General features: G+C 40.7%; 1 protein-coding gene and 1 long non-coding RNA gene across 6 annotated transcripts in view; one reads left to right on the top strand and one right to left on the bottom strand.

The window, feature by feature from the left end:
* cunh10orf90 (chromosome unknown C10orf90 homolog) overlaps nt 1-13298 on the top strand; it is a 20476-nt gene extending 7178 nt beyond the window's left edge. The window contains exons 3-9 of one of the 5 annotated variants that reach the window (XM_015028390.1): nt 203-266; nt 2483-2571; nt 5265-6570; nt 9133-9288; nt 9611-9738; nt 10466-10648; nt 12867-13298. In XM_015028390.1, the coding sequence (XP_014883876.1) occupies nt 203-266; nt 2483-2571; nt 5265-6570; nt 9133-9288; nt 9611-9738; nt 10466-10645 (1923 nt within the window). In that variant the 3' untranslated portion in view covers nt 10646-10648; nt 12867-13298. Of the gene's footprint in view, nt 1-202; nt 267-2482; nt 2572-5264; nt 6571-9132; nt 9289-9610; nt 9739-10465; nt 10649-12166; nt 12659-12866 lie in introns of those variants that run through there. The other 4 variants (XM_015028389.1, XM_015028392.1, XM_015028391.1 and 1 more) reach the window with 4 other exon arrangements.
* LOC106945007 (uncharacterized) lies at nt 11069-12161 on the bottom strand. Its single transcript, XR_001424463.1, has 2 exons — nt 11745-12161; nt 11069-11676 (listed from the first exon to the last, which is right to left on the bottom strand). It is a non-coding gene; the product is annotated as an uncharacterized LOC106945007 (long non-coding RNA).
* Nucleotides 13299-15849: the final 2551 nt, after the last annotated feature.

Genomic DNA, 15849 nt, shown 5'->3' with positions numbered 1-15849 from the left:
GGGGGGGGGGGTTTGATTGAACTGATGTGCAGAGCGAATCCCTTTTCTTCCGACTGCCCAGTCAACCAGCAAATGTTACATACAGTCATAATCGATTGTTGAACAAAAGTCTTCTTTTTAAACCTTTAAATCTATCGGTGGAGAACATTTTTATTCCAATATTAACTCAATACAAACTTCTCTCTCTTTCTTTTGCCTTTAGGTGAAACTGAAACAGCCCATCACTCCAGCATTTCAAAAGAATGAAGACACACACTGTTCTAAAGGTGTGTATGCATTTAGCTGTATCATTACAGGATTCTGTGTTTTTCCTAGTATTCAATACTAAAGCTGCCAAACTGATGTGGTCAAATTTTTGTGACATGTCAGGGAAATAAATCTGTACCACCCTGACTTCTCTGGTAAAAAAGAAATAACAGGCAAAAGCGTTGAATTCCATTATTGGCACATTATTGTCTTTTGGTATCATATCTTCCAACACAATTAAAAGGACAATCTGATCGATTAACAGTGAGAGGAGGGATTCCTATGACAGGTTCACAATTTGACAAAAGCAGACAGAAGAGGAAGGAAGTAAAACACAAAACCCTCAACTCATTACTTATATTAGCCAATTGTCTGGATATGTTGCAGATGGGTCCAGATTATTGGTTGTCTGTTTTAATGAAAAGTAAGCTTTATTAATTTTTTTTTTGCACCTTTCTTTCATTCCCCAGTAATTAGATCCTGTTTCTGCCTTATTTAATGAAAATTTCATGACTTGCTTGGCAGGCAAACAGCTTGCTTCTCATAAGTTTCCCTAAGTAGTGCTGTCCAAGTCATCAGCTGTCACTCTCTAAATCAACACGAAAATAATCTGTCCTGACTCTTGTCCCACAGTACTCAGACAGCACTGTAGGCAAAGTAAATGGAACCTAAACAGGCCTAAAGAGCTAACAAAAAAGAGGTGGGATGGGGATTGAGGCGGGAGTCAGGAAGATAAACGGAGATCCAGGCTGATCGGAGAAGGAGAGTTTTTCGTCTTTGAACACAGCAGCGCTGCACTCACCAAGTTTGATCAGAAGCTTGATCTTTCAACTTCTTCCTTGTTTGTGCATAGATTATCCTGACAAGAGTCGGGCCGCCGGCAGAAATCAAAGCAATCCGTCTACACGGCACCAAGAAGCTGCGTAAAGACAGTGCAGTAGTTTTAACACCCATTAACGTATATGACAACGTAAACATTTCTTGTTAAAGGCTACATTTACAGACTAAAATTAAGTGATAGAGAAATGTATAAAAAAAGGTCAGAAAACAATGACTAATGTTAAAATGTTAAAAGTTATTTCCCTGGAGAAACACAATTGCTAATGGAACAATTTAGGTAAAGTACAATGAATATGAAAGTTTGTATCTGAAAATGTTCATATTGTATTCAATAATTTTCCCCAAAATTTTCAGCATGAAATTATGCTACAGCCACACAACATTTATTTTAAAACTAATAAAAGTAGTGCTCACAGCCCCAGCTGAATTTGACCAGTTGCCAGTGGGGCATTGTAAAATCTTCACCTGAAAATAAAATAAGCAAAAAACAATGTAAATGTTGCTAAAAAGAAAACTGCCAACATTTTTCCATCTTAAAAATCTCTCCTTTCGCATTTTATGTCTTGCTGTCTTTATTTGGCGGAAACAGCTAAATTTAGATTCATTTCTCTATCCCTCAATACAAATCCCATTTAGCAAATATGAAATTTACCTAATGCTAAAGAGGACTCATTAAATGTTAAGCTTAAATATGAGGCATTCTGTATTTGAACTTTCACGTAATAATTAAGTAAAAATAAGATGATGGCCGTAAAAAGCTGACCATTGGGATCTTAAAGAATATTTGCCATGTGTCCTTCAGCCTTCATGGTCTCCTGGGATATTAATGTCAGATGCTGATTGAAAAAAATTAATTCCCATAATTTAATCACAGTTAGCGAATGAGAGAAAGGAGGAACAATGAATAAATTAGTGAAGGAACATTTTTTAAGCAAAAAAAATACATGGGCCTTGGTCATTTAATCTCCAGGTGCAGTTGTCCAACAACGTGCTGTAAATTTTGGCTCGTCCCTTAAAATGGAAATCACCGCAGATTAACCGCGCGATAACCCAGGGTTATCCCGAAGTGAGGGCCTGTCACCATGGTAACGGCAGCAGGTGGAAACACAGCCAGGCAAGCTGAAAGGGCCACAATTGGATATCAGTCACACCAACGCAGTCATCCCCTTGAGGAAGCAGGAAAGTGACTCCAGGGTGGTGCCAGGCTTTTTTTTTTGTTTTTTTTTTTTTGTTGTGCCCCTGTGAATTATTGACAGTGTCAACATTTCCTTACAGTCGTTAGAGATTTGCTTGATGTGTGTATGCGTGTGTGTGCGTGTGTGTTTGTGTTTGCACATGCTAAGTCGAAAACGACATCCTGTCTTGCGTGTAATGCATTTGTTTTGCCTTGATCCAGCAGAGTCGGAGAGAAGTCACACCAGTCCCAGTGCACTGGGTGTGAAGACAAGGAGGACAACAGACAGAGGCGCTTCTGTTAACAACGAGGTAATCTGTTCCTCATTTATGAAACTAACAGCTAGGCTTCATAATAAAACTTTTACAGGTGGAATGTAGGAGTAATAATCAGAGGATTTGTGAAAGTTGGTGAGTTAGTTGATGTTTTTAAGCTAAAGGCTGAAGCTGTATTTTTCTTTGATGCCTCAGTCAGTATTTGAAAACATAGATTGATTTCCATGCTGGTCTGACAGGACACTCACACACAAAGCTTAAGGTTCCTTTAAGCAGTGGTTTCTAACTTTTCAAGGACTGACCTTCTGCTGTTTGACCTCCTATAAATCGGTAATTATGAGTTAAAATATAAAAGATCTACGTTATAAACTACCTCTTAAAGTAATTTGTGTAAACTTACTACCATTCTGGCCAAAATCACCAGATTCCAACCCGTCCATTCCCAAGCAACAAAAATCTTATTACATTTCAATAAAAAATATTTGCAAAAATATTTTTTATTGCTGGCTTATTTTATTTTTACCTGCTCAACATGGCGCAATAAAAAGAGTTGTCAAGGCAGCCTGCAAACCTGGCCCCCTGTCACACCCATTCGATCGAGATGAATGTGCCAGAATTACAGCTAACTATTGCAAAAAGCTTGTGAATCATAAAACTAATGTTCTAGAGTTAAACAAGGAGTTCTGCTAACAAAATACAAAATATATGACTTTTGTGTTTTGTATATAAAATGTATTCTGATCCGCAAGGAAGCAAAATCCCTGCGTCATTAATTTTTCTTTCAGCAAACAGAAATATTTTAAGTGGAAGCCTAACTGACCTAAAACAGGAAACAAACAGTGCATGTAAATGTGAACATGAACTGCACGTCTTAGAGCTGTGAACTCCTTCTGAGGGCTTCCAGCCTGCGCAGTCAGAGGATGTCCCTCCATCTGGAGGCATGTTAGGTAAAACAGTGCTTGGGAACATCTAATCTGTGTGCAGGGTGTCACTCCCTGTCTGTGGCCAGTAAACCCGGTAAATGACTCTGCAGAGGGGCATCTGCTGCTGCTTTAGAGGTATATAGTCAACATTCAGAGTAGCTGTGGGTCAGAAACTTAATTTGCACATTGCAAAATGAGACGCTTCGGCATTTTCTCCCTAGAATTCAACCTGCTTGATGTCATGTAATAAAGAGTTCTCTCCTCCAACCCGACCTCACACCTCTGGTGCTTCCTCAATGACTGTCATCACGAATATTTCCATAACTCCTCCGCCTCGAACCTCAACCTATTCGGTGGTCCCGAAGCGCTGCAGGCACAGACTCTACAATTTAACTAGCTCTTCCAGCAACCCTCCACTTTCCAAAGTTTCCTAAAAATCACCATAATGGAGAATTCAATCTATTTGGAGTGATGGATAGTTTAACATCATATGTGTTAAGAATGTCAATTGGGGAGCAGAGATGTTGTGCATTATATCCGATTAGAAATATTTCCACGAGAACGTATCAGTGTTTCTTTAAGTGCTATAAACAACATCAAAAATACTGACGCCTAGAGACAGAAATTTTTGCTTTTTGCCACCGAGTTGCTGTTGTGAAAAGAGTTTCATTGTCATTCAGTGAGGGATAAGTCACGCTGTGCGCTGGCTTTAGCTGCAGCTCCTTCCATTGCTGCTGGGGCAGTCACTGTGTCAAGCAAGCAGTCGATCACCTGACACCAGAACAAACAAAACAGCTGACCTGCAGCTGAAATGCACAGCTGAAAACATGTCAGGTTTTCAATATTTGATGTTGGGGGGGAAAAAAAAAAAAAAAAAAAAAAAAAAGATATTTGCCCCTTAGATCAAAGTGCCAAACTGAATCCATTTCACTTTGGTGATTAATGGCAACATTTTTGACATGTTATAGCGGTGTTGCTATGTTATCCGTCCACATTTTTCCACATCTTGTCATGTGCAAACAGCAAATTCCCTTCAGACGAGCTGAAGAGAATATTGCATTGCGAAGTAAAAGAAAGATGCGCAAATTTCAGCATGTTTTTGAAATCGAAATGTGAAAAGTGTGGCATGTATATCTGTTCTACCTTCTTTCATCCTGAGACTGTCTGGTCCTTTAATCCTTTAGTTACTTTAGGTTTATTATTAGGGGAGCATTAGTCAGAGTAGGACCCACAGAGGCATAGGGTGTGTTTAAACCCTTAAAGGAGCAGGAGAGGTTCACATCTCAATATGGAGAATCTGTCCTGCAATCCACAAATCTGAATTCTATTGAAGAGAAAGCCGTTGTTCAAAGAAAACCAAAAGAAGTGGTGTCTGCAGTTTGTCATGACAGTTGTGTGCACAAGCCACGTGTACGGACACAGCGTTGAAAAAGCCTCCCTAGATGAGACCTATATTGATTTGGGTGCTTTTTGCAAAGGAGAATGTGTCAAAATTGTAGTTGTTCAAGGCAAATACAGACTTACCTCAAAACATTCACTGCGGAAAAAAAGCAATGAAAGAGGATTCTGCAAATTATTACCTTGAAGCAACTGAATTTAAAAGGCACTCCACTTATTACTATTTTATTTTATGCAAAACTATTTAGAACTCTTGGATCATTTCCTTCCACTTCACAATGATTCACCACTTTGTGTTGGTCTACGACAAAAGATGCTGCTAAATACATTTAAATGTATGGCTGTGATGTGACAAAATGTTACATAATTTGATGGTATGTGCATACTGTGATCTTATTTCATCCACAGGGGCCTGCGAAACAGCACTCTGCAGTAAACCGACTTCCCGGCTGGAACACTCTGAGGACAGGCTGGAAGCCCAGCAGAGCGTCAGGTCCTTCGGGAGGAAATAACTCCAATGAACTCACCAGGGGGTTTGAATTAGAGCCCCACGAGAAATCATATCTGATGACAAAAACAATCACAGAACCCACTAAGCATTCACCTCCTGATCGCACAGCTTCTGCTAATCCAACTGGTCGTCACAGTTTGCTACAAGGGGCAACTACGACGAACACCCAGCAGCCCCGTACTCCTCTGCAAAGAACAAGCAGCGTTCAGCCTCTAAAGGCCACTGTCTTTTACGGGGCAAATAACAGCTCAGAATCGTCACACATACAGACAAGTTCGGCTGCGACCACCCTCATCCCTCAGAACATAGCAGGCATCTCTTCCATCACCATCTCCTCCAGAAAAGTGAGCAGATCAGCCAGCTTGCCCGGGTCCCGATCCAGGAAGTCTCCTTCTCCTCTCCCACCAGAGTGCAAGCCCATGGACCCAAACTCCCAGCAAGTAAGAGTGCAGAGGAAAGCTACTATAGTGAAAGTGACAGAGCAGAGAGTTATATCAAGCTCTGCCCCGGACAGCAGTCAACCGGGAACCGTACCCTCTGGCAACACTTTGGACACTGTGGTTCGGCGAAGAAAGGCCACAATCATTAAAGTGACAGAGCATAAGGAGAGTTACAGTCCAGGCAAGATAACACCCAGGAACCCAGAGTACAGACACAGCTACACTGAAGGACTGTATAAGAATAACGGCACGTCGAGTCAAGAAAACCATATAGAAAACAGTAAAGTACCTGCTTATCACCTGAATTCCTCACCAAGTGCAGCTGCCCCAAACACATTCTCTTCAGATGGACAGAAAAACGAAACCCTGCACAGGTCTACACTGAAACTTTTTCTTAGTAACCCCCCTGCCGTCGCATCCCCTCCCTCGGAGCCTCGACCAAGGGCCGCCGGACAAAGATCTGAGAGGCCGCAAAGACCACAGAGCTGCTACGGCGGTTTGACTGAACACTCTAAGCAGAGCAAGGAAGGTGTTGCACAATCGCCTGACTGGAAGCGGAGCTCCGGCCCTCCACAGGACACCTCTATCAATCACGTGGACCTCGACCGCCTTTTCTCCAGCTCTGGAAAAGCAGCAAAGGAAGCAAGTCGGCCCACGGCAGCTGACACGCTCACACCAAACAGAAATGAGAAAGAAAGACTGCCACCGACAGTGGATGGAACACGCAGAGCCTCTCCAAGTCTCACTCTCATCAAGGCCCCGGGTAGGTTTCTCTGTCCCACTTTGACAGTGTTCCTGTCAACATACAGGCTCCATCTGTCTTTGATCTATATTTTCAAAGCATCGCAGTGTCTAAATATACACTTCCTTTTTTACAGTTTATGCCTTGTAGCTTCAACATATTACACTCCATCTGTATAGTCCCTCAGCTTTGATGTCTTGTTGATTATGAGATTGTTATATAAAAAAAAATATCTCCCTTCATCTGTTGCAGTGAGAGCGCCTAACTCTCTTACCAGGTATATATGCCTGAATAACAACTGATGTCTATGCAAAAAAAAAAAAAAACATGCTCATCCACCCTCATTTCTACCTTCTTTTAAAAAAATATATATATTCCTACACATTTAAATCGATTTGAATGAAAAATTTATTCCAGCCCCATTTTCACTTCTAAACACCCATCCATCCATTGTCTAGAAACGCTTATCGTTGCAGAGTAATGGGGGTTGTTGCCAATCTCCAGCAGTCATTGGGCAAAAGGTGGACAAGTTACCAGTTCATCACATTGATGCACACACACGCACACACACACACACACACACACACACACACACACACAGAAAGCATGACTTGGCTTCCGTCAAATCTTTCCACTGGTATCTTCAGTTTTTCTTTTGAGTGACCTCGTTTTAAGACACTTCTTCATTATTGTTTTTAAACACAATTCTTTGGTAAGCTAACTGTGCAGGTCGCACCATGGGCTAATAAAAGGTCATTTGCATGCAGTGCCTTGCGGACCACTATGGGGTGCCCACAGTTTGAGAGAGACTTTGCTAAGCCGACACAAAGTAGCGCATAATAACAAAATGTGAGAAAAATCATAAACGGTGGTCATTTATACATTTATGGTTATGACTGTACTGTACAGGTGAAGGGTGCATGTTGTGCGGTCAACAGGTTGTCTCACCTGAGCTGTGGGTTTTTGCAGCTCCGCCTTATTTTCATATCCAGGTGACGGATCTAAAAAAGGGGATGTAAGATTTTCAAAGCTTGGGATTTTATCTTAATAAATTAATTCTGCTTCTTCAGTGAGATAGTGACATTTCTGTGGTGGAGAATGAATTCAGAGCTCTGACAGGTGGAAAAGCTTAGATTGTTTTGTATCACTTGCCAGACAGGATCAGGAAAAAGAGGCCCCACGTTCTGACCCCTTTTTATGTCTCTGAGGTGATGTTACTGATGCTGAGCCAGCCTCTGCCCACACCTAACATATTTTATTGGTGGCTTGATGCTTTTTTTTTTTTTGTAAGCTGGTTGTCAGCTGGCTGCCGAGGCAAGGAAAAAGTGATCTTGCAGAACAAAATGAGGACATGTGCAAGGTTTGAAATGGTGCCTGGGAAGTCCAGGGGATTCCTGTGTGTGGTATTGATGTAAATTTGGGTATAGCAGGTCAGACACCTGCTTGTTTCGGATCGCAAGTAAAGCACAGCATAAACAGTGCGAACTGTGAAACATCTGAAGCAGAAATCTTAAACTTTTTGCTTTAGTTCACAGATATTAGATATTAAAATCTAACTGCAATGTTGTTAACTAAAAGCCACTTGAAAATCAAACATGATTGATCAGACATTTTTACTGCTTCAGTGTTATTAGATGTTTTTGATAAAAGTGGAACACTTAGCAAAAGGTGTGAACTGTCATTCTGCTCTATTGCAGCACTTCAGAAAAGAACCAACACACTCAAACATGGCGATTGTGTGATGTACACTTTTGTATACACAGTGACAGGACACTAATCCAAAGCAAGCCAGTAGTGTTGAAAGAAAACCAAGTTTTAAGTTTGGCCTAGTCAAAGTCTAGCCATAAGTCTGATTAAAATGCTCAAATGTGGCTGAACTAAAATAATTCTGCAAAGAAAAGTGGGAGGAAGTGTAAAACCTCACTGTCAATGATCTCAAATGTTTCTTGCCAAAGATTATCGGAGACAGTTTTTACCTTTTAAAATGGGTTCAGGTTGGCTTGGATCTTTTCTTTTCATTCATTATTCCTTTAGTAAATAAAATCTGCATTTGAAAAGAGATCTTCTTATAATATTGAAATTAGAAAAAAAAAAAAAAGATGTTCTGGATCCTTTCGATTTCTCTGTTTCTCTCAAATGAATTGTTTATCAAACAGATATCGATTTGTGACTTAATTATGGCAAAGTGTCCAACATTAGAAACAATCTCTGCGTATTTCACAAACACTAATTGATTGCTTGAAGTTGCCAAAACGATTACCCGCAGGAAATTGTATATTCAAGTGAACAAAACAATGTGTGGAGGGAGTTTTCTGCTGTGCTAGTGCGCCTCTTCATTTATTATCTCTTTTCGCTGCATGAAATTATTAATTACCCTCTAATCACATTCATTAAGAGTGTCGACAATTAATTATAAGGCCAAAGGCGGCGTAATTTAAATTCCGCGTTTGATCCAGTCCGCCGCAGAATGAAGAGGGATATTAAAATGATGTCAAAATCGGCCTGAGTGCAGAACCCGGTAACAAACCACTGCCGCTGTTTTTGCTCGCAGTTTGCTCACATCAAAGGCCTCCTGCTTTTCAGATCCTGACTCCCATCAGTCTCAAGAGGAAGTGCTCGCCCTCAATGCGGCCGCGATTATAGCCAACATCAAACTCCAGAGGCAGCTCAGTAAGAAGAAGAAAACACCAAGTGGCGATTCAGAGAGGCCCTCCACGGATTCTCACCGGGGAAACGCTGGTATTGTTACACAACTCTGTCACCAGACGTGACAGGAAGATTTTTTTTTTTTTTTTTTTAATGCTTGTCGTTTCTCACCTCGTGAAAATGTTAAGCTGGAAAAAGTTGCAGGTTCGACACTGTGCTTGTGTTGAATCAATTTACTCGCATGGAGATTTTCCTGACGCTTGCCCAGAGTATCCAAGGAGTAAAATGTTGCTGCAGGCCTGGGGAGCTGTTGAGCAACCCCACGCTGAGCTCAGGCATGCGGAGCTAAGCAAGGTGCGAATGAAACACAAAACTATTTGATTTTTTTTTTCTTCTTTCCCTCCTTCTTTCTCAGAAGTGACGGACGAGAGAGGATATATAAATTCCAAGAAAGGCGAAGCCCGGCATCACAAGCGGCCTCACGCTGAATTTATTTCACTGATGCCAGATCATGACGGGTCAACTGAGAGTGCCTCCCTTCAGGTAAGGTCAGAGGTCACTTAACGAGTTAATAAATCAAAGAAACAAAAGCATATGTTATGATCTGTTAAACATTGATTTATTATTTTTTTTTATTTATTCGGAGTGGAATCTTTAAACATCTCATCTAGAACCTTTATGTTCATCTGTAGCACCATTTGGTGGTAAAGCTCTTTGGAAACAATTAAAAAGAATGAATATTTTGCTAACAGCTAGCCTTTGAGGTTTTATTTGACACCTCTTTCCTTCCTCCTGATTTGTGTGGTTGTAAAATAATCCTGGATCCTTGTCCGGTCATGTTTAGACTTCCAGATGTTTAGAATGTTTTAATTATTGCTCTGGTCGTAGATATAACAAGCACGTTTATGCTAGTAGATATTTTCTTCAAGTGCCTCCACTAATTGAATGGGATGTTTGCTTGCTCTTCCACTTTTGAGGAAATGGACATTTGTCACATTATTGCATTTGTACCCCCGAGGCTAATTCACACTGGGTCTGCTACAAAGACAAACTTTAATGTATTTTAACATTAATTTTAGAAGAATCCTACTCTACTGTTATGAATGCAGAAGAGTCTGTGTCAGATGCACAGACGAAAACGATGATGCAAAATATATTTACAGAAAAAAAAAAAACTGAAAGAAAAACACTTAACAAGAACTCCAAGCGCAATTCAAGAGACGCCCTAACTGATTTGTCAAAGAGAGCAATGTGTTTCTGCCTTTGGCAGGGAGCGCTGCAAAGGTGCAGACCAGTATTCATCAGCCGCTCCCGGGACAGAGTGCGAGCGCTGGAACGGAAGGTGCAGGAGAGGAGGGAGCGGTCGAAAGCGGGGAAGCTGGAGTGGAGAAGGGATCAGCTCAGGCAGCTTAGGCCCCACAGCGGCACGGGGGCCTACCTCCATGAATGAATGGTGAGGTCCCAACAGTAAAGTGTCACCTCTTTAAACCTCTCTGCCGTCCATTGTCCCTGTGCAGCTGCAGTGGCCTTTTGCCACGTCGCTAATCACCCTTATGCAGATTTAGAACAAAGAGCAGAGAGAATGACTGTCGACCACTCTTGTCCTCTAGGGCTCAAAGGGATACAGTTGTTTTTTTTGAATGATACAGAATGCTGCGTACTGTAATTGTGTATGTTTCACATTAAAGATTTTTAGATTCTTGCTCAAAAAATCAACACAAGACACAAAAACTGCTTAGGAATGTTCAAAGGATTTTGTCCTTTTATTCCCATAGACTCTTTGCTTTCCTGCCCACTAAACTACTAAATGTATTTACATAACATGTTTCTGAAGACAGAGCATGTTTTTGTGGGGTTCCAGGCTATTGTTTTATTGTTCTGCTTGACATGCATTTGCTGCTAACTCAAACTCTCTCATAGGACACAAAACCAGAACTCTGAAGGTTAATGACTTTGTTTTCATCTTATTTGCATAGTCAAGAAATTATTGTCTAAATGTTCATGATGCACTTAATCCTGGAAATGAAAAAAGTTATTGTTTTTCTTCTCAGTCAATTGGTTCAATGCTTAAATTACCTTGAAGGTGCAAAACTGAGTCACAGATTTTTACCACAAATATGTGAATTAAAAAAAGAAAAACAAAAAACAAAACTCCAATCTGAGAAACTCTGGCATCACAGAAGAAAACTTTTTTTAATGTTTTAATGTTAGACTCCCTTAACCTCATGAGTTTCCTTTGAGCTTATGACCCCAAGAGCAAACTTTGCATCCACAAAATAAAGTGGGCCCGACTGAATCACCAGGACATCTCTGAATCTCTGAAGCTGTTATACAGACAAATATGTTAAGAATTTCCCAATTTTTGTGGAAAGACTTTTTTCAAGGAAGTTGTGCTTCCGAAATCAAAGCAAAAAGCCTCCAGGCATACCTCATGGCATGATTCTGCAAGTGTGCCCTGCATCCAAATAAAGCAAAACTCCACTAGTCAGATCTACACAAGTGTCTTACAGTTCATGCAGTCATCATCTCTCGTGTGCACGATAAAAAACAATGACAGATTGATCAGAAGGACTCAGTTTAAAGTGACCTCCAAATGTGCTCTCATAGTTCCCGGCTTCACAGTGAACAATGGCTTCTTTATCTCTCTCTCTGCCCTCTCATGGCCAGAACAGAAAACTACAGCTGAGGTGTAACAACAGCTGTGGAAAAACTGAGGGTTGCTGTGTTTGAAGGTTCTGTCCCAGCGGTGCAGCAGTTGTATGCAAAAGTAACGACGTTTCACAAGAAACAAGCAGACAAAATGGATTACACGCCTCGGTTTAAAACCAATGTGTTTTTCCTCTGAGAATCCTGACATTTTCCTGCTGTTCTGACACCGGGGGAAATCTCTGGTGATTGACTGCCTTTCTTCAGCGCTACAATGCAATCAAAACGTTGTGTGTGAGCGTGTGCGTTTGTGAATGTGCTTCCAGATAACCTTTCCGGACCCGCGGACGGAGGTATTTCCCAGAGAGACGTGCAGTTCAGATCTAAGAGGCGAGTGGCAGCTCGTCTCTCCCCCCCGACAGGCTGACTGATGCCGTCCTCGTCTGCAGACTTTTTTCCTTATCTTTTGTGCTGCTACCTTTTGCATGCGAGGGCCTGAGCCCGTATCAGTGAGATCTCCTCCCCAGTATCCTAGTTGGGTTGATCTGTCATCAAAAAAATCCTCTGCTCTGAATAAACTCTTTTGTTCTTTCCGGGTACTTTGACTTATTGTTTTAATCATCCTAACCTGACAAGCTTGTCTGATAGTAAGTTATATAAAGGTTAACAGATGCTTACAACCACAACAAACAATAAGTAATGTAGTTTTTTGTTGTTGTTCGGCGCAGCGCAAACATTTCTGAGGAGGCAACTGCCATCCTGTTAGATTTGCTATCAGGCAATCCTATGTTCCAAATAAATGTATTTATGCAAATTACATTTTCCCAATGAATAATTCCACCTCACTCTATATGTGAGGACAACATTTTATTTATGTTATGACTTTTTTTATTTTATTTGCTATACTAAGATTGTCAGGGGGCAGAGGTCTTCTGGTCATCCCTAAAATAAAACCCAGGGTAACCAATTGCTTTCAGAGCTGTTTTAATCAGTATAGTCTAACATTGTGTCATTTATTCCCATAGAGATGTCAAAAACCTGAGAGAAGAAATACCTTCTTGAAGACCAAGGTACACAGAAAGGTTCATGGGTAACCAGACGAACTCATCAGAGGAGACACACAGCTGTGGCAGGGAGAAAACGGAGAATCTGAGGGAGGGAGATTAATTAACACAAAGGCAGCAGAAATAAAACTCAAAGAAACTACAAACCAAGGGGAAAATCTAACAGATTTAAGAGGATAATAAAAACCAATAAAAACTAATGTACTTCCATTTATTTTGTCATTTTTTTATTAGTGTGTTTTTATACTCGTTTTATTAAACAAAATCCTCAGAATAAAGATTCACCTTGTAATCCAGAGATATTCCGAGTTTTTTTTAAAAGCAAGGCACAGATTTCAGGACTGCTGTGTCTGACTCGGAGTCGGCCACCATGTAGTGGAACTCTGTGAGGCTGGGGACTCACAGTTGCCGCAACTGAGGAAACAGAAACACACCTGTTAGACAAAAATACTTAATACTCATTATGACTCAAACAATCTGATTTAATGTTTTTTTTCCTACCCCTAAAAGAGGGTAGGAAATCAGTTTCCTACACAGGCACAAATAACAGAGCACAACAACAACCAAGAAACTAAACACAAAGGAATGAACTCTTCCAACAATATAATGAACACAGAGAAAGGTTTAGAACAAACCACAAGGAAATGATCGCACACACCAACACAGAACCCTAACAGTGAAGGATTGTGACGACGCGTCCGTCTTATGTGAGCAGCAGACTGACTCAACTCTTCCTACAGCATTATTTGTGAAACAAATAAAAATAAATAAAAAAATGAACAGAAATTAGTTCTATGATTCAGAAAATCACTTTGAATGATGCCCAAAGCTCTACACAACATTCTCACAAAGACACACGTAAGACTGACAGAACATTAACTGTGTAAATGACCCACAGGCAGTTGAGCAGGTTAACAACCCACCTTCCTTTTGTAGGCTCCATTAAACTCTCAGAGTGCACCATGCTGGAGTAATGGCTCACATTAAAGGGTTTATGTGCTAATAATGCAGCTTTTTTTGGTCCTTTTTAGAGTAATGCAGTTTGTGTAAATAACAGCTTTAAATGCCAAGCAAGCTTTATTATAGTTAAACGGGAAGACCAGTTCAGTCTTTGTACAGCTTTACATTTTTTTTTATTTTGACTGTCTATTTCATGTGATAGTCCAGAGGAAATGTGTGCAATATTAGGTTTTCAGTCAGTTTTTGTTGGCTTTCTTCCGTAGTCTTTTTGATACTGTTTGTCGTCATGTACATGTACTTTCACCCTGTTTGTTATTATGTTTTCTGCATGCGCTTTGTTCTTTAAATATTGTGCAAATCTGTCATAAAAATTCAAATTCCAAGTGATGCAAGTCAACTTAATCTACATTGAGCTTCTCTAGTCATGCTGACAATTGAAAGCTTTTAACACTACGGCCACATTCACCCATTCACACACATTTACACAGTAGCTTTAGAGTTAAGTGTCCTGCCCTGGGACACAACGACATGTGACAGGAGGAATCAAACACACTGCTCTCAAACTGCAAGGCAACCGCTTTAGACACCGAGCCACAGTCATCTCAAATATAACTGCTTACAGTGGACTTAGCCTCTGATTTGCCAGCTTCTGTTGAGACGGAGATTGTTTTTGAACATTTGTCAGCTATTCCCACTATTTCAGCGTGTGCCACCTCAAAACTTTAGTTTTTAACTTGTAGAGAACGTGAACTAAATGAAATATGTTATAAGCTGACCTTTCATTCCTTTGCAGTTATTTGTAGCTGCACTTCCTTAGTCTAACATCTAAAGTTTTGAAAGAATATATTTAAATGTGTTAGCTATAATGTGATTACGTTGGACATTGCGATATTTCTTTGTGATTTTCACATTTGATCTAAACCTCTTGCTCGATTTAGAAAGAAACCGCAAAAAGTTTGGTTTCCAAAACTGTGAAGTTTTTTTTCCTCATCCTGGTGATGATTCTGTTAATCCACTAGAGGGGGCTATTGTCAAACCATTTCTCCTTTGCCACACGTTTGCCAAGATGTTCAAGAAAAGCTGCGGCTTAGGAGCACACTTTAATAGGATTCCCAGCATGTAGAGGTGGTGCTATTTTGTGTTCCCTCTTACTCTAAACACTTCAAAGACTTGAGTTTTAGTTGCCCAAAGGATTATCATTTCTGTTTCTCACACAGCCCCGTACACACACTGTGTCTCATCCGGAACAGGAAACCTGAACAGTCTCATTGCGTCAAGTGTATGAGGCCTGCGTTCCTGGTGAAACAAAAGGCGATTCAGGGGGAGAGTGCATTGCCACCATTCATGGCCAAACAAACACACACACACAGCCTCTCCGCCCACACTGTCGCTGGGGCTGATAACGCAGGCTGGGGAGACGGTGCAACAGGACACCGAGGGTCCTGCAAAGGGAGCCCGATACCCTGACACCGCTCCAGATCCTGTGCAAAATCTCAGGCTGACGGAGCCTGTGTGTGAGTTTTCTGATTGCAGAACATCAAGAAGAGCATCTCTTACAGGCATCCTGCCGTGAAGAGCATTTCAACCATTCGAGTATTTGTTTCCTTGATTCAGAAACTTTGTTTTATTTTTATTTTTTTATCAAAGAAGCACTAACTTAGTGATTGCATAATGGAGTAACCTCTGACAGATGTGAACACAAATGAAAACATCAATGCGTATCTTGTGACAACTCTATTTGCCTTCCACTTTTTTTCTTTTTGTGAATCTCAATTGATTTATTGACATCTGCTTTTCTAGAATCTAGCAGGTAAATCCACACCAAATCCTTAAAGCCCCACAGAGGCCACTTAAAATCAGCTGCTGCTGCTTTTTTGTTTTTCCATTTTGTCCCCACTCCTGCCCACAGTGATAAACAAACACATGCTGGAGTCTTTCCAGCTAACCTGACCAGCAGCTCTGAAATGTAAGTAGATCCACAACC

Source organism: Poecilia latipinna, unplaced genomic scaffold, assembly GCF_001443285.1.
Source record: "Poecilia latipinna isolate Pla-1442-1.1 unplaced genomic scaffold, P_latipinna-1.0 Scaffold123, whole genome shotgun sequence".
Classification (NCBI taxonomy): domain Eukaryota; kingdom Metazoa; phylum Chordata; class Actinopteri; order Cyprinodontiformes; family Poeciliidae; genus Poecilia; species Poecilia latipinna.
This window is presented reverse-complemented; position numbering and strand designations above follow the sequence as displayed.